The sequence below is a fragment of the Balearica regulorum genome, chromosome 9, assembly GCF_011004875.1.
Source record: "Balearica regulorum gibbericeps isolate bBalReg1 chromosome 9, bBalReg1.pri, whole genome shotgun sequence".
NCBI lineage: Eukaryota > Metazoa > Chordata > Aves > Gruiformes > Gruidae > Balearica > Balearica regulorum.
The window spans coordinates 27,215,489-27,241,706 of NC_046192.1; the positions used below are offsets into that span (position 1 = coordinate 27,215,489).

Sequence of the window (26,218 nt, forward strand, 5' to 3'; positions counted from 1 at the left end):
TCGCTGGGATGCTGAGGGACTCCACCACACGCTTCCCCATACCCCCAGTCTCAGGCTCTCAGCTGCAGGACCCGTGATTGAACGCTACCTGAAGGTGGTACTTAGCTCATCCCTGACAGATCCGTGATGCCCATCACTGCCACAGACAGGAATGAAAATCTCCTCTTTGGCGCAGGGTCGGTGACAGCACAGAACGTGCACCCCACCTGTTTCGGTTACACGTTTGCCTTGGATTTGGAGTGACTGGAGGGTGAAGACATTATCATCCGTGTTTGTGGGAGCTGAACACGATGACTGAAATCTCACTGGCTCAATTGGCGGGTCTGGATTTTCAAAGCACGGTGTTTCAGACGAGGAAAACTTTCCTGTGCGCCATAAACCAACCGTAGGGTGGGCTCCCCTTGCAAACCGCCCCCACCATTTCTCTGCACGAATCCCCTCACCAAGCTGGACCACCTGGTCTAACATCTCCCAGACACATTGTCAACTGACCAATTACTTTTTGCCCACCAGGCCGCTGACTCGTTTTAAAGCATTACGAAGGTTTATGTTACAGAAAAGCTGCACAGGCAAACACAAGAGGACAAAACGAGTCTTCCAGATGGCATCCTTCACACCCGCTCGCTCCCATCCAACACCCCTCCAGCAGAGCAGCCTGTCTCAGTCACCTCCCAAAGGGACACCTCACCCATTTCTCAATGGCACGGTGGCGTCTTCGAGCACGCGGAGGGGAAGGCTGCTCATCTCCACCAGCCCTTGGGCCTTCTCCAGCATGGCAACCTCACTATCAGAGATGGGGATGCGCTTGCTTGGGTGACACAAGTTTTACCTGCAAGGTTAGTTTTACTGTACTTCTGATGGTAACTGATGGACAATTGAGTAAAAATTCTGAGTTCCTGAAACACTACAGACCTGTGTGAAGCACATTTAAATAAGGAAACTCAAGACTAAGCCTTCACAGAAATTTTATGTATTTTTAAAAGGATTAAAATTACTTTCTAAATTCGTTATTTCAACCAGTTAGATAGAAACGAATGATGAAGATAATGCTCTGTTTAACAAATTCTGGAGCTACAAGATTGTTCCAAAAAACAAAGGCTGGAATAAAGAAAGATCATTCCTTCTATGTGGAGAACACACAGTCTGGCTTCTTTGGCTGTGTCTGAATCCTTGCTCCACCAGAGTGCCTAAATTTAAGAGTATCAGGAGCCCATTCAACTTCACGGAGACTATTCAATCATGCTTAGAACTTGGTCATATTCTTAAAATGCCTTGAATAACGAGAAAGGTGTTAGAGAAGAACATCATCAGTAAGAAAAAAGGGGGAGCACAAGTTTCTTGTGATGAAAGTTCTACAGGAAAAAGGGATACAATGCATCAAGACAGCACCGTATGACAAATGACCTGTACCAAACACGGTCATATCAAATCGAATTAAATTCTAAGCACAAAATTACAATTGTAATTAGAGTTACAAAATACAATATAATGCAAACTTAATCAGAAATGGAGTACAATTAATATACATGTAACAGTGCAAGAAACAAGAAGCATTTTAGATGATTTTTGAAGAAAGAAGGAACTTTGTTCACCCTACTCATCACAATTTTCCACTTCTGCCATGATGTTAATCAAAAAATCTTTGTGATGCCATGGAAAACAAAAAGGATCAAAAAATATACATTTTTTTTAAAAAATCTACAATCAGCCCATAAACACCAAAACATCATTAAAGAAAAAGCTGTTCTCAAGTATTACCATAATGACTGTTAATATGAAAGATTCAGAAAGATACTGAATGGGGCATTGGAAAACCAGGAGATGACGAGGTGGAAAACTTCTGGGTGCAGGGACACAAAACTCGCAGGATTTACCGGTCCTTAATTGCAGAATCATAAGACAGGCATCCAAAAGAACTTGACATCTGGCACCAAAAGGGGGAGTGAGTGTCAAGGAAAGATTTGTGGGAAAGACTTACTGCCGATGCCAACGCGCACTCAATTACACTTCTGATAGCCTTGAAGCAGGGCGCACAAAGCCCAGCGAAACGCAGAGTTCTGCATTAGAGCACGGAACCCGTTCTGAGGGAAAAAAAAATGATGGGAAACTATACATTCTCAGCTTGTATCATTAATGACTCTAATCATTTACTGTACACAGCATTATTAAATATTCCCTCAGGATAAAAGGGGTAAATATATTGCTTAAATATTCAGTGGCTGACTGTAAAAATTTCATTCCAGATTAACTGATGAAGATGAAGAAATGCTGCCGAAAACAAACAATTTATCTTCACTACGCACAGCAGATCGCTCTTGGAATTACGCCAGGGGCTGGGCGGGTTTGAATTCAACAGCCGCGTTAAAAGAAAACTACACCCCTGCTACACACCACGCTGAACATCACGGAATAAACAGTTTGCTGCAGCACTGCTTAAATAATTCAGAAAGGAATTTTGGGTATCAAACATTTTTCTGAAGTATTGTATCTCTTAATGTATTTCAAATAAATGTTTGTTTTTAAAGCTGTTGTTAAAATCCATTAGAGTAAATGGGAAAACAGAAAAGTCAAAGACTCAAAACCAACAAAGGACTGATTTCTAGGAGAGGATTTAAGAAAGATTTGTCATCAGTGAGAAAGGCACTTCCAAGGGCATGTATCTTGTAATATACACATGCATTTACACTTACTCATCTGCAACCTTGAGAGATTCCAACTGGCTCTCATAAGTCTGGACAGCATAATTTTAGTACAGACATATGTGCCTCTCTATATTTGTATGGAGCTATAACAAAGTAATAAATAAGCAGCCTTATTCAACACCAGGAATTTCATAAACTTTCTCCAATTAGATTTCATTTCCAGCTAGCTTTAACTTACGATTGGAGCGCTCTGCAAAATCTGCTTTTGCAGTTTAAGAGTCTTTCTCCCATTCTTAGAAACTGTAAATAATTTGAAATATTAAAACCTCACTAAATGTTTAATGGCACAACTACAACGGTGAGGAGAGGGAATGCATGTCAAAGACCTTGCTGAATCGGCGGCAGCGCACCTCTGCTGAGGCCCGTCATCCGTCATCTGTCAAGAGCAACCCTGCTCTGAACTTACGCGTGCATCTCCGTGATGCCTGTATATCCTTTGTATACAATCTGCTCTTTCAACTGAAGAGCTAATGATTGCGTTAACTCATGCTCCTTAATTGCATTGCTCAGTAGCCTTATCGTAGTTTCTAGTAGAAGAGAGATATCACTTCTGATAGAACTTCAGGTGACCTTCTATGAAAACTGATGAGACTTGGGCCGTGGCTACAATGGCAAATGCTGCAGCACAAAAAGAGTGACTCCGTAAGCGAAGAGGCCGGTGCCCAAGGCCAAGTGCCCACTCTGCAGATCTCAAGGGCTGTTACTCCAGTCAGAGCAGAACTAGTCCACGTGAAGCACACACCCAGGAACAGCTGGACGCCTGGACCATACCTGCTGAGTGAACACCCTCTGAATGGAGCTCAGGCTGTGTGCTTCAGGACTGTAACGCGAAGCAAACTGAACTCAACTCAATAGGGATGATTGGAAAAATCACTTTCAAAGCATCCTTCTGGTTCACGTGAATATGCTAATGTACACAGAGAAGATGTTTTTCTGCTCCGTGCCGTGTATCGGACAGCTCAGGATGCAATCTGCAGAGTAAAGCTAAAACTCAGAGAAGGTGGCAAAAATCACGGGAAAGAGTGTTTAGTCACGACACGGCGTTACAGAAAGTCATAGCGAAGCAATGGCTCTAAGGACTGAAGAGCACACATTCAGAACTGGTGCTTGGATATCTCCAGCAGCAACCCACGGATGTCTGAAGAACGCCAGTTCCCAAACCTTTCTCAAAACCACTTGTTCCTGCAAGAATTGTCAGGGCACTAATCACCACGGTGTTCACTCTCTACCTTTTGCAATGAGGTGACCATGTCACCAACGGTAGAGTCCAACAAACTAGAGCACTACTTAAATAGCGAGTAGGACGGGTCAGTGTCATCTCATGGAATGCTTTTAGGGACAGCTTCCCCTTGCGAGGATGGGAAAAGCGTTGCGGCTTTTTGGTCTGGAACCCTGAAAGCTTGTGACAGATCTCCTCAGGGCAGAGATCTAAGTTTTATGACAACACCTGAGGATTTATAGAGGGTCTGCATGACCTGGCAGAGTGCGTGATCTGTGAGTAGACATTTTCGGAACAACTTTGGACTGCTAAATACTTTCACAGAATATGAAGACTGGATCCTGCTCTTAGCTCTTATTTTTAACATGTCTTTTCTTGAAAATAGGATGCAAATAATATTCACGTGAGCTAAACAAGACTGGAATCCATACAGAAGTATTCCCGGTCTGATATGGCATCGTTCAGTGTGCAGAAAGTTTCTTGTGCCTCTCATCATATACACATCTTCATGTCACAATCATTGTTCAAGACCGTGCTCCAGTAATACGCACTGTTTCTCTTTTAGATTAGGCCTACCTATACACAGTTTTAAAAAAATCAGAGCTTGTTTTCAGGCTAATTTTCATCAACACCACTTCTTTTGAGATAAGATTCCAAGATTATTTTCAAAATTTTGTACGTATGCTGCAACCAGAATAACTATTTGTGAAAAATACATTTAACTGCTTTAATCGCTATTTTCTTACAGTGCTCGATTTCAACACCTATGAACAAGCTAAGATCAATAACCACCAGGCTCGACTAGTTTCGAGTCTAGACGATAAAAATAGGTAACAGACCGCTACCGGTTAAAGAGGATGCGCTGCGCACAGGTCAGCTCAAGGTCCCAGGTAAACATCCCGTCTGTGTCCCGGAGCCGTGCTTCACGCGCGCCTCCTCCTCGGCTCTAAACATCAGGCCGTTGCACCCTATCGATCTTCTTTAAACCTCCAGAATAATAAATTTCAAGGCAACACAGCGCAAGCTGACTAAAGCTCTTTAATTACATCACTGCTGAAAGGAAATCATTGATCAACGGCATTATGGGAGAATCAACTGCCCCCCAAACCAGATCAAAGTCAATGAAACGGCTGAGTAGCTGCCCCATTTGGGACTCTTCCCAGATTAGTGCCCATGGACAAGCAAAAGAAACTCTGCTAACACATGCTGCTTACCACGGGTTTGAAGCTCTCCCTGGCAGGTGTCATGCTCTAAGCATGGGGTTTGATTACTCTAATTAAATATAATATTATCAACAGATCTTCATATTGATCCCTAAACCCCTCTTCTAAATAGAAAATTAAAAGCTCGGAGGGAGGGACTTCGAGGCTAACAGGTAGGTTTAATGGGTTTAATCCTACAGCGGCTTTCTCTCTGCTTTATTTCCTAAAAGTACTATTGATTTCTTACTACAGCAAACGCAGAATTTTTATAATTTCCTTCAATCAAGTGACATTAGCTACTTTGCTACCAGCTAAATAATTAAAAAAAAAACCCAAAACCGAAACCAAACAGCAGCACACATCCACTTTTTTTAACCGAGACTAACAAAAATATCAAATGAGGTTAAATGAATAGTGCAGTTGGGTTTTGATTTTAGACCTACTTGAATAAAAATAAACTTATCATATAAGCATGAGGAAATATTTGTCTTGATATAAGTAAAAAGTGTCTTTTCATCAGCTAGTGACTAAAAATGTTTAAAGATGAATACCTGCATATACTCTCATAGGCACATTTCATGGACAGGATAAAGAAAAATGAGAAAATACCCATAACACGATAACAAAAAGGATAAGTGTTTTGAATTTTTTAATTTTTTTGTTCTACGTTTACAGCGCAACGTGGATGTTTCCTATTACCAGCATTAATTACGCAGGAACCAAATCATAAACGACTATATAATCCCCCAACTTTGTCCTTTGAAAAACTCATTTAGCGTTATTACTTCTCTCTGGCAGGAGTCGGCAGCGCGCTAATAGGCACGCGCTGCCTCCACGCCGCATCTCTCCTCATTCATTTCCTATTCCCTCCGGTGGTTCTCCTTCCTAATGCCCAAATGGCATCAACCTGTTGTTTAGCACATCCATGAAAAGGCGAGCCTGCTGGCTAATTTACCAAGGGATTAAAGCCCTGAAACCACTTCAATCTGTTACTCTGTCTCGGTGTAAAAGCCCTGCCCCTGACAGTCAGGTTTCCAAGCCAAAGGGGAAAAAAAATAAAAATAAAAAATAAAAAAAAAAATCTCATTTTAAGAAAGAAAAATTCAAAGTGGGAGACATTTAAAGTAATGCCTGCGCATGCTAAGTACATCAGGTGCAGTTGCACACATTTGCAGCCTAAAAGATAAAAAAAAAAAATAATAATTGGGAAACATTAAGCGTTGTGAGAGTACTACGAGGATTTTTGTGTTTAAAATACCAATATTGTAGTCGTTAACAAAAATCTGACACACTGATGACATAATACCACGTTACATTGACTGCAGTGGATATTTGAAGTTCTGCACAACCCTATTTCACCTAATTTGTCAAAAATTTTTTATTCATCTGTGAACAGGTTGGGCTTAATTCCACGCTCGGGACAAAGGGCGAGGGCTGCACCGCTATTCCTCCAGCTTCCTCGCTGCAGCCCCGGTCCCTAAGGATGTTAGGATTGTAAACTGCTATGGCGGACACCCACAGGATTGCTAAACTAATAAAATTAATAGTATTTGTCAACCCTTGTAGGAGCGGGGCTGCCGGCGAGGGAAGACGCTGTCTGGACGGCTGTGAAACCAGCTGCCAGGCTTTCCGATGGTGCACCCAAACGAACGCCTGAGGTCAGGATCCAGCCCACGCCGACTAAAAGTCTTTTCCACTTTCTTCCTCTACCCTCACAAGTTTAATAAACAACAAAGCCATCGTATTTGTAACACTTTAAAAAGCGAGCGCAGTGATTCATAACTATTTTATAATTAAAATTTTATGGCAAATAGATACAGCCATCAGTCATCCAGTCTGGGAAGTCCAAAAAAAAAAAAGTGATATTTCAATTTATAAGCCCATGCAGTATTGTATGAGCTACACTGTACAAAAACACTTTTCAAGGGAGATATTGAACTGGGGAAAGCAAAAGTTGTTTTGTTGTTTTGGTTTTTTAAATCAAATCCAGTGTAGATTATGAACTTGTCTGCACATTGCAGCAGCTCCATACAGTGACTGATGTTTAAAGAGGAAAAGAAATATTATCCTCTTTCTTCTTCCAGTGCTATACTAATAACGTTAGGTAGTATCCCCGGTACTTCCCAATGCCAAGAACACAGATTTTCTGGAATTACAAAATGCCAGGAAAAAAATGCCTGGCAGTGCCAGGGGTTTCCCAGACAATGAAAGCCTGCAAATTGGTGTTTGTAAGATATGCATATTCAGAAACGTTTAACGTAAGAACGTGATACTCCGGATCCCATTTCAATAAACGGTATTTTGGTGACAACATGGAATTCTCTGACTGGCAATGGAAATGGTGAAATTGGTGGTGTAGTACGTACACACACAACATCTGCACTGAGCATCTGGGTTCTCAGGGGCTGCAGAATCCACCACTGACACAGACTTAAAAAGAAATACTGTTCCACACATGAATCAGGATGATTTTCCCTATTTAATATACACAACCAGCTCACTTCATTTAGCATGTAGGTAAGGGTTTGCAAATCAGTTTTACAAGTACACATTTCCCTCACTTTGCGGGATCTGTAAAACCTGCTCTTTTCGTATAATCTTACTTCTTCTGACTTTATTTAGTAGGACATTATTTGTTTAGAAATACCATAAACCCAAATATTTTAAATAACTGAATGTGTTCTAGCACACGTTCTTAAGAGGACTTTTTTCTTAATCTCACAAATATTCCACATCACCTGGGAAACAGGCTTCTGGCGGAACACACCCAGCTACCAAACTGGTTTTGTTCTACAAAATGTTCTGGTTTGAGACGCAGTGCACGCTACACGGCTTTCCAAGAAATACCTATTTTTAAGATATAAGCCGACATCACGTTCCACATGTTTCTGCACGTACCCTGGTGCCAGATGATAGTAATTCTCTGTAAGAATATTTAGGATTCCCCAAACTCTTTGCGACCAGAATACTGGCTGTCAACATTTGAGATTATTATCCACTTCTAAGATGAAAAATTATCTTTTGTCTTGGATGGAAAGGTTGGCATAGGTTTTCCAGTGAAAATTTCTACTTGGAAAGAGAATCAGCTTATATTTTCACATTAAAAAAAAAAAGAAAAGGAAAAAAGAAAAAAATAGAGCTAAACATTAGACTTGCTGCTTCAACAAACTATTATTACATGCTTCACCAGTCCATTAAAGAAAGTAATTTAATCAGTTTGTATTTTCTCAGTAAAATCTCATTCAGAGAAATTTTATTGCCAGCTATCTAAATAGTAAATACTTATTATCCTCACAAAATGAGTTTTTGCTTGCCAAGGGCAAACCCATTGCTGTTATTGTAGTGCTCTGTCAGAGAAACAAGAAGTTAAAAAGGTTATAAAGATACCATTAACGTCATGGGACTGTCTTGTCAGGACTCAAAAGTGCTTAGTAATTGAGGGTTTTATTCAAAGTGTATTAGCACCCACATAAACGGCACAGCTAATATGATGCTTTAGGCTTTATTTTGTTGCAGCCCTGCATAATCACCTACAAACAGCTGAATACCGTAAATTTATCTGCTGAAGAGCACAGCTCATTTTATCATCTGTTTCTAGGCTGGGTCTTTGAATAAAATGTCAATAACGTACAGCTTAAAGGCATAGACGAGGTGCAGCCAGCCAGGGCCACCAAGCAAGCTCTAATGACAACTAATTGGTGCCGGCACCGCGTCCTCTGCGCGGAAACACGGCGCAGGGAAAGGGCACAGCGGCGGCTTCGGCCAGAAAAGTCCAGTGCTCGCCACTAAAACCGCTAGGAATAAGCTTGTTCAACAAGCTTTCAAAAAGTCTGTCTGTACAGAAACCTGGAAACGGTACAGCCCCAAAGAGAATATTCCTTAATTATCTCGGTTTGTTGCTGGAGTGCGGCAGAGCCGCTGCACTAGCGTACGCGGGCAGCCCCGGTCGGTCCGGCTGCAGCTCGCTCCGCCACTTGACCTAAGGAGTTTGCCATCCCCTGAATTCAAATTTTGGTGGGAAACTTGATTATAATTTATCTCGAACAAACACTGGACAAAGACAGGGAGCAATAACAGAAGAAAAATCTCTCCACTCTGCACTTCGGTTGGTCCACAAATAACTCTATAAGCTGTAGTAACTCTGGCACTCACCCTGGGTAAATCTCCTGCTCTCGATGTACATCGACATGGACGCGTGAAGAGTCATGTTTCTGGACTAGGTTGCAACAAGGCCCACGACTGGGTTTTCAGAACGCCTGTTCATGACTACAGGCATTTTATAAAATACATTGCTTTAATGCATACATTACTACTCCCTGGGTAGAAGTGCTGGAGTGGAATGTGGACACCAACGTTTCAACTCAACATCAAAGATCTGGGCAAGGTATTTTAAATTGAGACGTCATTAAGTACTAAAGGTACTGCCGACGCAAAGGAGCACGGGCTATTCTCAAATTCCTATTTACAGCTAAAGGAAAAAAATACATTCCCTTACTGAAACACTTGCCAACATCATTGCTGAACTCTAAGTCGTCAATCAGCGGTTTACTAGGCGACGTCATCGGTTCCAAGCATCATTCCTAACAATCTCCATTCTTTCACTGAAGCCTCGAGATTTCCTTTGCCAGGCATACAACACGGGAAGACAGCCAACTGATTTTCAGATTACCTTCAAGAGCGACGGACGCTACACCATCAGCTTCAGCAGGTCTGACACGACCAGTTTTGAAACTTTCCTGATAGATTTTGATAAAGGCAGGAGCTTCAGAGAAGTGGGCAGGAAAAGAAGGAAGACGCATAAAATGGAAGTGCTGCAGGTTTCCCTACACAGTGAGTAAATAATGATTCTGGTGAAATTTATGTTTCGTTGAAAATAATTTGACCACTGCCCACAGGAAATAATTGCACTTCGATAACATAGCCCAGGATGAAGAACCGACTGTGTCATAGGATGATGACAGCATGACATCCGATTAGGATTATTTCACTATTAGAACCTGTTCGTTGCAACTTCACTGAACTGACTCTTTGGCCTAAAATTTTACATGCTTAGGTGTGCTTCAGTTGATTTTTCTGGGGTTTGTTTTCTTTATTTTGCTGTGAGGAGGGAGGTAAGTTATCTATGCATAACTGTTTCTGAAGACAGAGACAAGGACAGATGTCGGGATCTTCTCTTTACACAGCTCTACACCTCCCTGCATTTGCAGAAGCACCTGGGACGCAACACGTTCCCATGAAATTATGCCTAAATTTGCTCAAGCTGTTAGCCTATGAAAATGAGATTGCTGGTGACGTATGCAAACCACCATAGCTAAATTCCCTCAGATTTCCCCTCTGAGGAGGCTTAAGCCCAGAATTGAAAAAAAGCAGCTGAACTTTCTGTATGGTTTAATCAACCTGGGCCAGGCTGGGCACAATCTCCCTTTAATGTAACTTGTAGCTGCCTGGTACTGTTTCACTCTTCCGCAACTCTTTTCCTTTCTCCCCTTAGTTTTACCCACTCTTCAGACCAGAAAATCCAGAAACAAAGTGGTACTGCAAGTTAGGAACATGCGGGAGCCAAAACCAGAGCTGCAGATGGGTACCACCGATGAGAGCAGAAACAATTTCCAGGATGAAATTCTGCTGCGTATTTCCAAAAAACAACTGCTCATATTTCATATTGACACACTAATTAATAGAAACACCGCTAAGAATACTATTTATAGTGCTGCATTTCCATTGAAATAAGCTACTAGGCATAGGTTCAACTACTATCAGTTTGCAGTGCAAGTTCTTTCTATTAAAAACCTTGATAACACAAGCAAATATAGACATCGCTGCCTTCCCCCTCTGCTTCAGCGCTGTATAAATACACAACAACATAGCTGACACTTTATTTAATCTCCACTGACTGTAGCTAACGACCCTCAGCCTGAACACTGCTCCAGTCCTATGGAGCTCCGCACTCGGCTGCTCAGCTCAGAGCCAGTTCGGGGTTTCAAGTACTTGTTTTTCACAACGCAAACGTGAATAACCCTTGTTTCATAAAGAACTGAGACATCCACGATGGAGCCTTCCCTTCATGTTCTCTTGCCTTGAGTTGATAGCAACGGAATCACGATTTCATCTTGCTCAAAGAGGCTCACCATTATAAAATCATTAACAGTTTTCAGAGAAGACTCTCCAAGGGCTTAAGATCAACAGCACAAAATGCTCAAAACCTCTAAGACAATAGTCTGATTAAATTGTTTCACTGGGTATTTTAACAACATAAAGGGATACATCATGGCTTAAACAAAGAAGCCTGCCCAGAAATCTTAAATAATAAATTACCCTGTAGCCATAGAGAAGAGCAATAGAAAGGGAATTAAAGGAAGGATCTGACAAAAGCATACAATTTGATCATTCATGTTAGCTGTGTTTTGAAATACTTTTTTTTCTCTTCCTCCTACGGTAATCAATACAAGTGATATGGCAAAGGACACAAGTTTTCATTACTCTTGCCTTTTACTAAAGACACCATTTTGCCCTTTCCCACCCATCGCAGTGCAATTCTTTAATAAGCTTGTGGCAACATGGCTGAAAGCATCGTCCGCACATTTAATTCAGTATGGACTTTCCTTGCTTTTGCATATTGATTCGCATTTGGAAGAGTGTTAAATCAAAGTCTAGCTTTTCTTTAAGTCTAGAGAAATACATAAGTGCACGTGTATATAGCCATATATATGTGGTTTATATCTGCCAATATACTGTTCAAGTAAATAAAAAACGTCTCTACCATTTTATTATTAGGTTCTGAAAAAGCATCCAGGGCAATGTTGTAACTCACGTCTCAGTCTCTCTCTTTAACACTCTTTGGTTTAGGATCAGAAGAAGATTGTCGGTACTTGTTCAACTAAACACTAGACAAGGAATCAGGAGTTTTAACTGCTACAGGCAAATATAGCTCTAGGCAGTTAGTGTAAGTTTATTCATCGCATATTTGGGAGATTTTTCTGAATAAACTCCCTGAATGCACTCCTCACTGGTTAACGTGCCAAGCTCGCGGAGTAAACCATGCGAGGCTTCTAGCTAGCAGGTACTTTTTTCAAAGGGAAAATAGGAATTTTTCTTTAGATAAAATTATCGATCCATATAATAAACTACTTGAGGTAGCTGAGAGACTGGAGCTGTAGTCAGTCTTTGAAAGAATTCTTTTTGAGTGAGTTAAGTAGGATGCTGTTAGAGGGCAAAAGTGTGTTTCATTGCCAGGACGGGCAATATCCTACGGGAGAGAGAACGCAGGAACCCTCCCACCCCCTCTGAGTTTATTCTGGTTCTGACTCCCACTATCAGCGTGGCACGACCAGGCACGTTACTGCTTAATTTGGCATGTAGGGACGGCAATGCCACTTGTCTAAAGAAAGACACATATTATTTCTTCTGCAAAAAAACCTTTATGCCCATTTTTTCTTTCTCTGCACACCTGTGACGCACTTTTACCCTTTTCTCCAAGTATATTTACATGCTTTTCCGTTTAAAATCAAAAAGATAAATAAGTTCTGATATCTACAGGTAGCAGGATCCAATAAAGGCAAGTAGTGTTAGCTGTGAACTGTGAGGATCAGAGAGCATGGCTTCCACCCTACGGCCAAAAAAGCAGCAATATAGAACCGCGGCCCGGAAACAAAGAAATGCAACATCAGGTAAAGTCACTGGTTGTACTGCAAATACCCAAACGATCCAGAAAGAGCATTACCATTTAAAATAGACATACCACATGTATGCTTTTTACATTTCAGAAAAAAAAGAAACAATTTTGTCTCCAAAGACTGCATTTTCACAATGCCGTATTTTTTCCAAAATCAAGTTTCTCAAAATACTGAGAAAGCATGGATTAAGATATTTGTTTTCCAAGAAATGAAGGGGATACTTGATCTACGCTTTTGTACAGAGCCTATATTAATTACAATTTAAAGAGCAAATTAAAAAAAAAAATCATTTTAGCTATCCAAAACTGAAAAAAATCTCAAAAGAATAGTATTTATAGTATTTTAAAAGATAAAGTCATCTTGTTATTAGAGAAGTTTATGTTAAAGTCTGCTTTTCAAGACCATTCTTACAGGCAGAAAATACTGACATATAAAATCCTGCCAAAATAACCAAGCACCCATTTCCCCTTCCATTTTTTTTAAACAGAGATATTAAAATTTCATAAAACAAGGATGTATGAACAATACAAAAGAAAAAAATAACTCTTATGTTCATAAAAATTCTTACTGGTAGTCTCATAAGTGTGAGAATTTCTCAGAAGTCAGACAAAAGTTCCTATTAAATGATAGGCGGTCATCCTTATAAAAAGCCTAACAAAACTGCATCCCTGGGGGAAAAAATAAAATAAAAATCTTTGCAAGACATCCACTAGTATATTTTAAGATTTATTCAGTCGACACCTCATAATCATCTCTAAATCTAATGGGACACAAATGCATTTCATCACAAATGAAAATCTTCAGCGCCTGCTAAAATGAGAATCAAAAAATTATTACAATCTAGTAGTTTGGCTTGCAGCATGCATTAATCAGAAATCATAATAAATCCACATGCTTCTTCAGACAGCACATTAGTCAAACAGTTTTGTATGATAACGACATTGACTAATGGGCTCAGAGTTAGAAGGGTCAATCATAAACTCATCAAATGCTTCATTTAATTTCTTAATTTGGACAAACACAATTTGTTTATGGGAAAGATATCAGGTGTTCTTGAATGAGTAATGGCTATGAAACCAAACTCCATTAATCAGCTCTTGATTACAAATGACTCCGAGATTGTTTGTTCTAATTTCATTCATTTGGATCAACAAAGAAAACATGAGCAAACGAAACTGCTTGGACAAAATGGCACACTTAGTTCTCCATATTTAATAAAGTTGTGATAAATATTCTTTCAATAAATGTAAAACAAGAATTTTATTACCCACATTAAATATTATTCTTGGTCCAAGTGAAAAAATTAATATATATGATTTACAAGAAGATCATGTAGGTGTGAAACAAGATCTTCAGGTGCTGGACGACTGTACTCTGAATTCAGAGGAAAGTGCTTGTACTACAGCTTTTCCTGAAAGGACGCATGTGGAAAGCACAAAAATGGCTGATTTTGATTCCCACTGCCTGCGGAATATTTCAAGAAAATGATGCAAATTAACATTTTCAACAAGTAGGCAAAGGAGCTTAGCAGAATTGATGGTGAACTACGAGGAAAAAAGGCCCTTGGAGCTGTGTACCCCAAGATGCACAAATTCCTGCTGTTATTTTCCAGGCCTTCAGATTTTTAAAGCCAGTCTGTATTTCTGCGTGCCACTAGCATTCCAGAACAACGCTGCACTCCGTTACTGTGCAGAAGAACAAAAGGAAGCTTTCCAAAGTTTGCTTGCGAGAACTGGTGTAGCCGTCACCAACACCGATACGGACACCGCGTTCCGTTTGAACCCACCTCAGCCGCGTACATAGTGACCAGATCCCACCTCGCTTCTCCTGCCGAACCCCACCGGGGCGAGCCAGCTCCAGCTTGCTGCTCCAGCTACCTCCTGGTCCCAAGCTGTCGCATGACCGACCCCCAGCTTGGACCGCAGCGTGCAGACCTCGCGAGCACGCAAACTTCCCAGTGCCACTCCTAACTGTACCTTACAGCCACCTAGGAGCGGTACGAGGGGAAGATTTCCTCCAATGACCTTCTTCTGGTGAGACACAAATTCCAACAACCGAAAGACCATCTCTCGGTAGAGATGCCTCCATGTTCCTCTGCTCCGTGACAGAATGTGCTGCGCTGTCCAGCATCAGTAATAACTCCAGCAGTTTCTGGCTCTTACAGTATTTTGTGCAGTAGCACTGACAAACAGCAATATTCATCTTTGCTTGAAAGTCCGCCTTTTTTCTGTGAGTATATACTTAAATATGATAATGAAAGTTAATTCTGAATCTGCAGTTCAGGTACCTTTGCTTCAGCACATAACAATGTGTATTTCTGGACAACCCTGAAGTTCTCTCTCAGTTGAAAAACAAAGGCAGATAGGGCACTAATTACAACTTCTAATCTCAGTTTGGAGCTAAGGAGGAAATGAGGATGACATGGTCACACGCGAGACCAAGTTCTGGGACATGGGCTTCATTCCTGCTCCCTTACAGACTACCCGTGACTGTTGGTAAGCCGTTGAAACTCCCTGAAACTGTTGCTCTACCTCAAAAGGGCACTGTGATCTCAAATCCACTGATAGGGAGTATTTCTCTATTAAGTCATAGGTGCCTTGGAAATGCCTACCAGCTGGAGTATGAGCAAGGCCTCCTGTAATTAACTCCATGCTCAAAAACTTGCAGGATGCACCATCGTGACATTGCAAAGGAGCAAGGACCTGGTATTTCTTCCCCACTTATTTCTCCCTTCAGCAAGCTGAGTGAGACATTCTGGCAGACTTCACATCTGGAAATTAGACGGAGAAGCCCAAAACATTTAAACACACAATTCGTGCCCACCAGTCAGAGCTGCTGAGCAGACCGAGCACTTTAAAGCCCTTTTCTGGGCATTCATGCTATAAAATCCAGCCAAACGCTCTCCAGTTTCACTTGTAGAAAATCTAAACTGAAAGGTGGTACACATCCAAAGATTTACAGGGTATACTCTCATACCATATCTTAGGGACACACGTTCTAGCGAATGCTTTAACCACCGCAGACCAAAGCGGGCACCTGCACGGAGAAGATGGCACGACACATCGGGTAAAGTAAGAGAAATAAGTATTTTGCTATCAATATTAAGACATAACATTTCCCAAAAGGCAAGCTGAAACGGAAACCAGCCACACAACCACATATGGTTTCTGCAGCCAAAACAGCGCATAATTAAATTACTGGGCAAAGTTGCTAAATATGAATTGATACAAAACTTAAGCTAACTGAAAAATTGTCTTTGACTTAAGATCAATAGCAGGACTGAAAGATTCATCTGCACATAATTAGTACACATATTTGCATCAAAATCCTGTATACCATATGCTACAATATTACTGAAAACCCATTAGTTATAATGTAAGCCTGAGACACTTTTGTTTCTCGGTAGCACAAAAAACAGGTCTCAGAAAAATCTAACAAAAAAATAGAAATTCTAAAAGCTTTAGAATATTTCTAAAGGCAATAAATGCTCATTAACTAATAAAGTTACTGTAAAATCTACTGATAGGCTCTGTTTTACATTATGGCATCCCTACATTAGCAACTACTCATTGGCTTCTTAAACTAGGAAAAAACCCACATTCTACAAAAACGGTTCAAAGCATTATTTTTTTCTTAAATCTCTTGTAAGAACCTAAAAGAGGTTCATGAAGTGAATGGCTTTTAGATACCAATATACAGTGGTATTATAAATTGCAAAAGTGAATTACGTTGTTTCAAACACACTTTATTCTCTACCCAAATTTGTTTAATTAAAATTCCATATTTTTTCAGCAATCCTGAAAATGAAGTTGAATTAATTATTGAAGTAATTATTGATTAATCAAGTGTTTACTTTGCTCACCAGTGACACAAACCAGCTGCACTTCAAAATCACATGCTCTGTAAGGACAAGACCATTAATACGTTAAAAAAATACTTAGTTGGAGTAATGACTCTTTATACACTTGTTGCTTTGCATGCAGAAAGTATTATTTTTTTAGTACTCTAAGGGAGAGTATAAATAGATACTCAGAAGACTTTTGGATTGCCTTAAGCACCTGATGCCCTCTCTTCAAAATCTGGATGCAACAGAAATCAAGGTTCTTGTCTGCCTGCAACAGGTTGGATTTAAGATGTTGTTAACAAACACTTCCAAGCAATAATTTGTGGCAGTAACAACAAGATAACACTTCTTTTGTTGAACAACGTCAAAGAAATTCCATGGTATCACCTATTTTCCAGGTAAAAAAAAAAAAAAAAAAAAAGAATTCACTGTACAGCAAATTGTTGAAAATGCATATTCACTGTAGAAGAATAAAATGCCCTATGAGCTTCATGTGTTAAGTTCTTCCTGAAGTTTCTGCTTGAACTTCTTGCAGAGAAGTAATTCTGAAGGACTTCAGGTTCACTTTTGGGGTTAACAGAGTGACACAAAGGAAGCAAAACAGGTAATGAATTCCACAGATGTGGTTTCTCCCGTTTATCTCCGATAATGAACCGAGAGAAGTGGGGGGCACATTCAGACCACCTACCAAAGCCTCCACTAGTTGGGTCTAAGCATTTGGGAAGACAGACAAACCAAGACGTTAGGCTGACGAACACAATTCAGGTTTGGTACTTTGGGTACCAATAAACAGCATGTTCAGGCTCTCTCACAGGGCAGTGGGAGAAAATATCACCCAGGTCAGACACAGCCAGAGAAAAGCAACACCCTGTTGTTACTCTGTCATTCAAGAATAGCCAGAGAAGTAGCAGTCCAAGAAACTTGATCGTTATCTCTGCATCCTGGTTGGCATGCACGAAAGGACCACCACGTCTGTTTGCGCATCAATTCGAAAGGCTGCAGACGGGGGGAATCTCTCTCCTTGCCTTCCTTTTTCGCAATTCACAAATGCGAGACAACTGTTTCATACATTTATGTATTTCCTATACTAACCAATGACAAAAACCCTCTCTGTTTAGTACAAAACAAATTTAACCAAACTGTTAGTCACTACTGCCAGCCCAAAACTCCATCAGTGCCAAACACAATGCCTGTGCCTGTGATTGGCCATCCCCGTACCAGCCAACTCTTAATGTTGTCTAACATTTGCAAATAAGGAGATAATTGTCTTCAGATTTGAAGACAACTGCTACGGAGGGTATACTATGCTAGCAATGTCTCACATGTACGTTTTCAGGACAATTGTTCTCTCTTTCCCCCACCCACCTTCCTCTTCATTTCGCTCTCACGTTCTCGGACTCATTCCCAAGTTTTCTGTGTCACTTGCTCACATGAAGAACACAGGGAGGCAAACCAGCAAAACCTGCTACTCCTGAGCAAACCTCAGCCATGACAGGAGGAGATAACATGGAAAGAGTATTAAAACAACAAAGGCATTAAGGAAGAAAAACCATAAATGGCAATTTCTTGGGGCTACAAGCAATTAATGCTTGTACTTGAAACCACAGCAGCAACGGGAATGACAGTTTCTCCTCATTTATTTCTGGACACATCAAAAAATTTCTGGCTTCCTCAGGACAACCTTGCAAAGCAAGCCTCATGAATTCCAACCCAAAATGTCTTTTAATCCACTTGTTTTTTCGCTTGTTTGCTTTTAATGTTTTAATAGCTTGTCCTCAGTATAAGAGCACAATACGAATTTCATCTTCAATAACCTCTACATGCTATTTTGTAGCCTGCAGTAAAACAAAACCCAAGGTCCTGATCCCGCACCTGAAATCCCTCTCGGAGTAAGGGAGGAGGCAGCTCTCAACTGCAAATGCTTGCTGGAAGCAGCAAAAGCGATGGGATGGGGACAAGCTATTTAAAAGGTGCAGTGATTTTTATCCCTTCAAATTCTCCTTAGCTTAGGGTTCAAGAAATGCTGCACAAAACACCTTTAAAAACATTTTTAGCGTCTACATCCATGTTTGTCGTATAGAGCAAAGGTAATTCAATAAGACATGTTTGCTCCCAGAAATTGAGATTTTTTATATAAATAGAAGTAAAATTCAACTATCCAAAGTGTCAATAGACGCTACTCAAAACAACTGTTTGAAATTGATAGAAATAAGAATTTTATATTAAATCAAATGGAGTATGCCCCCATAGTAATCTCTTTTTCAATATTGAGCAACTTTTAAGCTTGTTAGAAGTTCAAATTCTTACAATTTTGGGGGAAGCGTTACTTTAAAAGCCATTTTTAAATTCCCATGAAACAGGTAAAAGATTTTGTATATTATTTCATCCTTTGTGCATCTATACCAACACATTATCCATCCTTCTAAAATGGTTTGCATAATTAGAAATTCAAACTTAGGCCATCAAGTTTTCAGCAGAAAGAACACAAATAGCAAAATCAAAAGTAGGAAAACCACAATCAAAATGAGAAATCCATAAACATCTTATAAATTTGGCATTTGAAAATAAGCACCAATAAAAAGAAATTTTCATACTTGTTGCCACCTGCCTGTCTTACTACTTTGCATAGCTAGAAAAAAGCAAAATAGAGGGCATCCTATTTAACTAACCAGTTTTTATTAAAGTAAAAGAAAAGCAAGAATCTATGAAGTAGCAAGTGATCCTATTAGTTCCACCAGACTAAAATCATACAGTCTACGTATGTGGTCCTTTCAGCCACATCTGTTATGAGCCATTTTGATACCAGAAAGTAGAGAATATTTGACTATTTATTTATCAGGTACTGAGTGCAAATTAGGATTTTTTTCCCCAGTAACACGTCTTATAATGGGTAGATTTTTTTAAAAAATGCAGTATTATAAAACGCTTGCATTTTACAACAGCTAAGGCCAAAATACTTGTTACACTCAGCAATTTTCTTTTTAAGAAGTACGCAAAAAGTAATAAAGACTCATGGTGCAAAATTAAAGGGAGCAATCTGATAGTATAATTCAAAGATAATGAGTTAAATATCCAATATCCAGAATTGCTGCCAAACAGATCTGATAAACGTTAAATGCTTATGATTTGTATTCATCAATTTTTTCCGCATATTGCTAATGTCGCATTAGCGTCTCAGTTCTGAAGTTTCCTTTAAATAAACTGTCAAGAATTCTTTGCACAAAAATGCTCTATTCTTGAATGCTCTTTCAGCGATAGATTGAAATGCAGATTCCAAAAATAGATCAGTCACTTATTTCAACTCTAGACCTTTGAAAATCCAGATCAATTACCTTTTGTCATCGTCTTTATATGGAGAGTAAGACACTTCTGCTTACCACCGTAGAAAAATTTTCAGGCTACTTTGGGAAAGGCAGCCAGATTGATAGTTTGAAATGTCCACGTGCTATTTCTTATCGATACATTTACATTTCGGAATATTCATCCATATTTTAATCTTTATGAGAAAACACGGGTGCCATGCAACAATTTACGGCACAAATTAACCAGCTTTAAAGTTTTGAGGTTTTCTGTCGAGCTTACGGGTTTTAGCAAGGCAGGATTCGACGCAGGGCAAACTTTTTCCTTAAAATTAGCGGTACGAGCAAGCAAATGTTTAACACAAAACCCCAGCTCAAATCTTCTGTGCTTCTCTGTCTCTCGGTAATGAAGTCTGGGAAAGAAATCACAGACACCCAAGTGGTTTGGCAACTGTAAGTGACAGAAGCTCAGCTAAATCCTCTGTTTACACTAGGGATTAGCCGGGTAGATTGTGCGCTGCAAACTGAGCTGTCGATGGTCAAGGGAACCTGCTCCCTGTCAGCCCGTGGGGCAGCGGCACAAAGCCCGGTCCTGGTAGGAAGTGACCCATAAACGCATCCCTACGAAGGATTTATACAAAGCCAGTCTGCCTCATAGAAACTCCATATGACCATTAACTGGCCTGCAAGGCCTGCCAGGAGGCCTAATTACAGGTCTACAGAGCCCAATAACAAAAGCTGAAGAGCTTTAGCCTAGGGATGATCTGCTTTATACTGACTTGAGAGAGTCCATATAGAGTGACAAAAAGAAAGAGGTTTAGCTTTAAAATTCTCCCAAGAGACAAAGCATTGTAGCTAAGTCTGGAAGGCCCACATGCAACATACTTCAGATAGGCTTAAACATACCACCCTCTCAAAATTAACATTCAACTATTGCCTGCTTAACATCTGCTCAAACACGGCAAGTTGCTCTGATATTGTTAGAGGATGCTAAAAAGGCTTTCTTGTATCTCAATATTAAGAAGGGTAAGTAAATAAAGTCACGCAAATATAAATTTATAGCTGAGATCAACAACCTCTACGGAATGACAGTTTTTATAAATCAAAAATCAGTTGCCTTAAAAATTTAAATGGAGTGCTTCAGTATCTTCAACTATTGCCCTGCTTAATGAGAGCAAAGATACTCACATTAATCTACACCAACAAAGAAAAAAAAATTTAACAAAGCACAAAGTCAGCAGGAACGAAGGACTTGGAGACAAAACTTCTTGACAGCACTATATTACATGAACACAAAAATGGCCTCTTCCCCTCACAAATACAGGTGAATATTTTTTTATTTTAACAGCTCTCCCACGACGAGGAACCAGAAGTCACAATTCCCATCCCCAAAACACACCCGAAAAAAAGAAAAAAATCCAATTAAAAAGAGTCTGGTTTACTATTTGCTATCTTTTGTCTTTCAGAGAAATCAATTTTTATTTCCTACATTAATATCTAAGGTAGATTTTCCCAAGATACTAAATACCTACAGTTCCTGCTGAGGCTGATCGGTTGGCCACTGGACCTACCTTCCCTAAAATCAGCCAGCTCTGGTGATGAAGAAAGCGGTGAGGAGCAAAGGGCACACAATAACGTGTAATTAGCTTTTTTAAACTATGGCCATTGGACTAGAACAGGACTCGGAAAAGTTGGCATACTGAAAGCACTTTCAAACTATATTCTGTAAATCCATAACGTTATTAGTGTATTTCAATATTCCACTTTCTCTTGCTTAAAAAGCCACAGGGATAAAGCCACATAATTTCCATGTGAATAGGGTCACGTGAAGCAAAAAAAACAAAAAAAAAAGATACACATAAACATCTTCTAGCTTGAGAAGACAACTCTAACATGTAAATATTTCACTGTAACACCAGAAGAGTACTAAAGCAAAGCAAAGACTATCTAAACCTTTTTGTACCTAAACGCTTTTGGAAATCACCCCCCAATGAAGTGCCTCTTGTCTGTAGCTAACGCCATCCTTTGTGGTACTTGGCATGAAAGCAGGGTTAGCTGTTTTCATAGAATCACAGGATGGTTTGGGTTGGAAGGGACCTTAAAGATCATCTAGTTCCAACCCCCTGCCATGGGCAGGGACACCCTCCACTAGCCCAGGTTGCCCAAAGCCCCATCCAACCTGGCCTTGAACACTGCCAGGGATGGGGCCTCCACAACCTCTCTGGGCACCCTGTGCCAGGGCCTCGGCACTCTAACAGTAAAGAATTTCTTCCTTACATCTAATCTAAATCGACCCTCCTTCAGCTTAAACCCACTTAAACTTTACTGCCTAGCGCCCATGAACAGGGTGCCACCAGCTTTCGGGCTGACATTTCCTATGCTTGGAGAAAGGCTGGGAATTTCTGCTTTTACATTTGAACAAGTTATCCTCAGATATTCTGCCCTCTGATAAAGCACCAGCCCAAATGCCTTCTCTTAAAAAATATGCACGTATAGCGCACACAAATACATTTGTTCCTGTGCCCAGTGTGAAGAAAGCACCTGAACTTAAGCCCTGAAATCAAACGGTTTTCCCTCAATTCTGTCTAAGTTCCGGGTCCTGAGAGAAGTTTCAAATGAAGCAGTTATCGACGACAAGGAATTACTCCTGGTGAAGCCCAGGCGGCGTGACTCCGCACTCGCGTGCCAGCAGCGTAGATGGGGCAGGATTCCCGGCAGAGTGCACTTAACCTGCCACCATTCCTTACCCAGGTTTAATTAGTCGATGTAAGTCATTAAAGGTACATTCTAACACCATTTCCAGCACAGACAAATGTGATGAGAATCAACTTCTCCAGTTCAGCAGGAACACGTTGCAAAGTTGTATCATTACTTGCAGGCAATTTATTTTCTCAAAATGAATGTCCGATTGCACGCACGTTCAATTTTTCCCTGCGTACACAACAAACTTCTGTCCCCGTTTCTCTTCCCATTTTCAGTATAACGCTTTAATCTACGGTAGGAGCACTGACAAAGGATACATCGGAATTTAGACCATTTGATGGGGCTAAACAAACGGGAAATTGAGATAGTAAAATAAATTAAATTTGCAGTATCATGAGGCCACGGTGAATAGCAGATTATAAACTCAAGTATCAGATAAACGTATTGCTGGAAAAGGCCACAGGCAAACTTCAAACCCCACCATCAGCTTGAATCTCGAATCATATTGATTTTACAACAAACATTGGTATTTTATAGACAAACTAGCTTCGGTTTATGCACATTAACATTTAATATCTCTTGTTCCCTTACACATTAATTGCTATATTGGTGTTACGTTAGTATATTAAGAATCAAAAAATTTGCTAAGTAAGCAAAGTATATTTTCTCTAGGTTAATTCTTTCATAGAGTAAGATACGGAAGTATTCAGAACGAGGTGAGCAAATATATGTGAGCACAGACAATATAAGAAAATGTTAGATTGTCGTGGGAGACGGGATATTCACAGAATGGAAACGCCAATGTAATAGCAGGTCGATCGAGATGAACAACGAAGGGACCTTCCCGAAGAGGAGCACAGTGTCATTAACAACCAGTAAACCCCCACTTAGTGGGACTGGAGCAATTCCTCTAACGTGTGGAGCCAGACAGTCTACAAGTTAATTCACAAGTTTGGGATGCATCCTGTGTTGAGCACTACACACACAAACAGCAGCTTTGTTCATCGTTACTGAAGTACAGGTTTAAATTCACATTATATTCAATTAAATCATACAGCACCGTGCTACAACAGCAACAACAATTCGCCAGTTGATCGTGAACTCCTTGAAAAGCTGCTCAGTAACTGTCTAATATAGATTTCTTTTTATTTTTTTTAAAGGTGAAAAAAGTCCTGATTTTGCAATGAGTAAACACAAAGAGATATTGAAACAACATTATTAACATTTGCAAAACTCCTCTCACACCAATTTAATAAAAATTCAATTTAATTGACTGAATACAGGACTGGGGGAAGAAGGTGGGGGATGATCTCATAAATGCCTCAGATTACCAAGACTTAAATAAAGCCAGGAAAGCACTTTTCTATATTTTAGATGGTCAGAGAAACAAATAGATTAACTCCCTTGAGTTATTTATGAACAGCTTGCAGCTTTAATCTAAGTTTCAGACTTCACTTGTGAATATTTAAATTTAACAATGTCATAGACCTTCTGAATGTTTCTGGCCATTTTTGGGACCCAGGTCATGATGCTATACAACCCATAGACATCTCTCATTCATTTCCCAGGTGTTAAATTGAAAAATGAGGTGCGACAGATGCGAGTAGGATACACAAACTGGGCTTTTTTTTAGGTCAGTGCTGTCACATCCATTTTATAATTATATGCTTCAAAGATTTGTTAAAAGTTATGGGCAACAATGAATGAACAATTGAAACTATGCAATACAAAAGGCTAGACGCATTTTTGAAAAAATATCAGCAGTGTGAGAAGATGAGTATTCCTTAAAACAGAAGGTTTCCATAAGGGGGAAAAAACCAAACCAGTTATTTCTTGGAAATTGCTGTTTATAAATTAAAAATACATATATGAGAGATGAAAACTAAAGACAAATATGTATTTATTACAATGCGTATGAAATACTGAAGGCTTTCCTTTTAGCGTGACAAACTGACAAAGTCTTCATGGGAAAATTAGAATAAGATATAGAAATAAATTAGGATTACAAACCTCAACACAGACTACCACTTTAGAGCATTAAATCATCATTTTAATAATCTGAAGACAAATGCAAGTACCTAAAGAACATCCAGTATTGTTATATAAAAGGATGATTATTCATTTATACAATGTACTATAATTACCACAACCCTGCTCCAGTGTAAGGCTCTTGAGTAACGTTTTCACAATCATAGTACAACTGCATCAAAACACACGCAGCTCTTGTGAATAAGCGTTTGGAGAGTGGGTGAAGAGAAGACAAAAACCTCCGCATCGAACCCAGCGAAGAGCGGGCGTCCTGCCACGCCGTGCCACCGTGAGGACGTGACGTTTGGGAACATCCACGTCTCTGAGCTTTAGTGGGGACTTGAGTACAACATTTGCAAAAAAAAGGCAGGATAAAAGGAACGATGTTCTCAACTTGGGTACAATAGGACAACAATTTCTTTAGAGTTTTAAACCTGGCATAAAACTACACAATTACTCCAATTTTTATTTAAATTAAAGGTTCCAAAATTAAAAATAGTTACCAAGATATGCATCTTGCTTTCCTTCTTACTAGTGCTAGAGTAAATAGGCATGTTTCTCTCTGTAGAGAACGAGTATATAGATCAGCCTCTTGATCTGAGCCTGTTAGAAAGCTTGCTATGTATTTCTGCTACCACTTCAAATAAATATAAATATAAATATATATTTCTGCACTAATTCAGTTCAGTGCTAGAAAATAAAGGAATAAACCCAAATTTTTGAGAGCACAGAATAAAGTCTCAGTAGCAGAAGCAGCAAGAGGACAAACACATGAAGCCTGAGTGCTGGTTCTCAACAGCAAACGAAAATTACATCTCCTTAAAGGGATTTACCAAGCGCCAATGATGACGGACACCAGTTTCATCTTAACCAGAAATTGCAGTGAGCTATGGAGAAAGGGACTTAGCATTTGCCAAATAGAAAAGGATAAAATTACTGTCTTGACAAGCCTGGATTTTCTGATATTACAAAAGTTAAATACATTTTTGAAGAACATAATTTTACTTATGATAGCAACACTTACCAGCTGCCTCAAGAACCAGCTGTAATCTGGCTTTGGCCTGTTCAGCAGGAGTCTGAAAAGAGAGGAATTACAGATCTTCAGAACTGTTTGCACATTTGCCATGCAAGGTCACACGTCACCAACTACGGCACTGCCATCACCAACGGCAAGTGGCTCAGTCCTACACGCCATCCAAAGAAACTTCCAGACTGAAATGAGTACTATCCTATTTGAGTTCAAAACTACCAGAAATTTTCAGAATTGACAGAAAATACAATCCCAATTAGGTAGTGCTGTGGCACCCTGATCAACCTGAGCACCCACAGCCGTGGCCAACTGAAGCTCCAGCTCCTTCCTCAGTTCTCCAACAGCAAATCTTCCCCAGCTCCTTGGTGACTCCATTACACAAAAATACGTGGTTACACAAGTATGCTCAAACTCTGGTTTTAATATGATTACTATGGCCAGTTTTTCACACTACTTCTGCTATCTGTTTTGATTTTTTCCTCTCCTTAAGGTATTTCTTTACATCTGTTGGGTTGAGG

The 26,218-nt window shown here is 39.9% G+C and overlaps 1 protein-coding gene across 1 annotated transcript in view; it reads right to left on the reverse strand.

The window, feature by feature from the left end:
* The window catches only part of RSRC1 (arginine and serine rich coiled-coil 1), a 164,785-nt gene that overhangs the window by 46,442 nt on the left and 92,125 nt on the right, over positions 1 to 26,218 (reverse strand). The window contains exon 6 of the mRNA XM_075761672.1: positions 25,695 to 25,746. Coding sequence (XP_075617787.1) covers positions 25,695 to 25,746 — 52 coding nt within the window. The remainder of the gene's footprint in view (positions 1 to 25,694; positions 25,747 to 26,218) is intronic.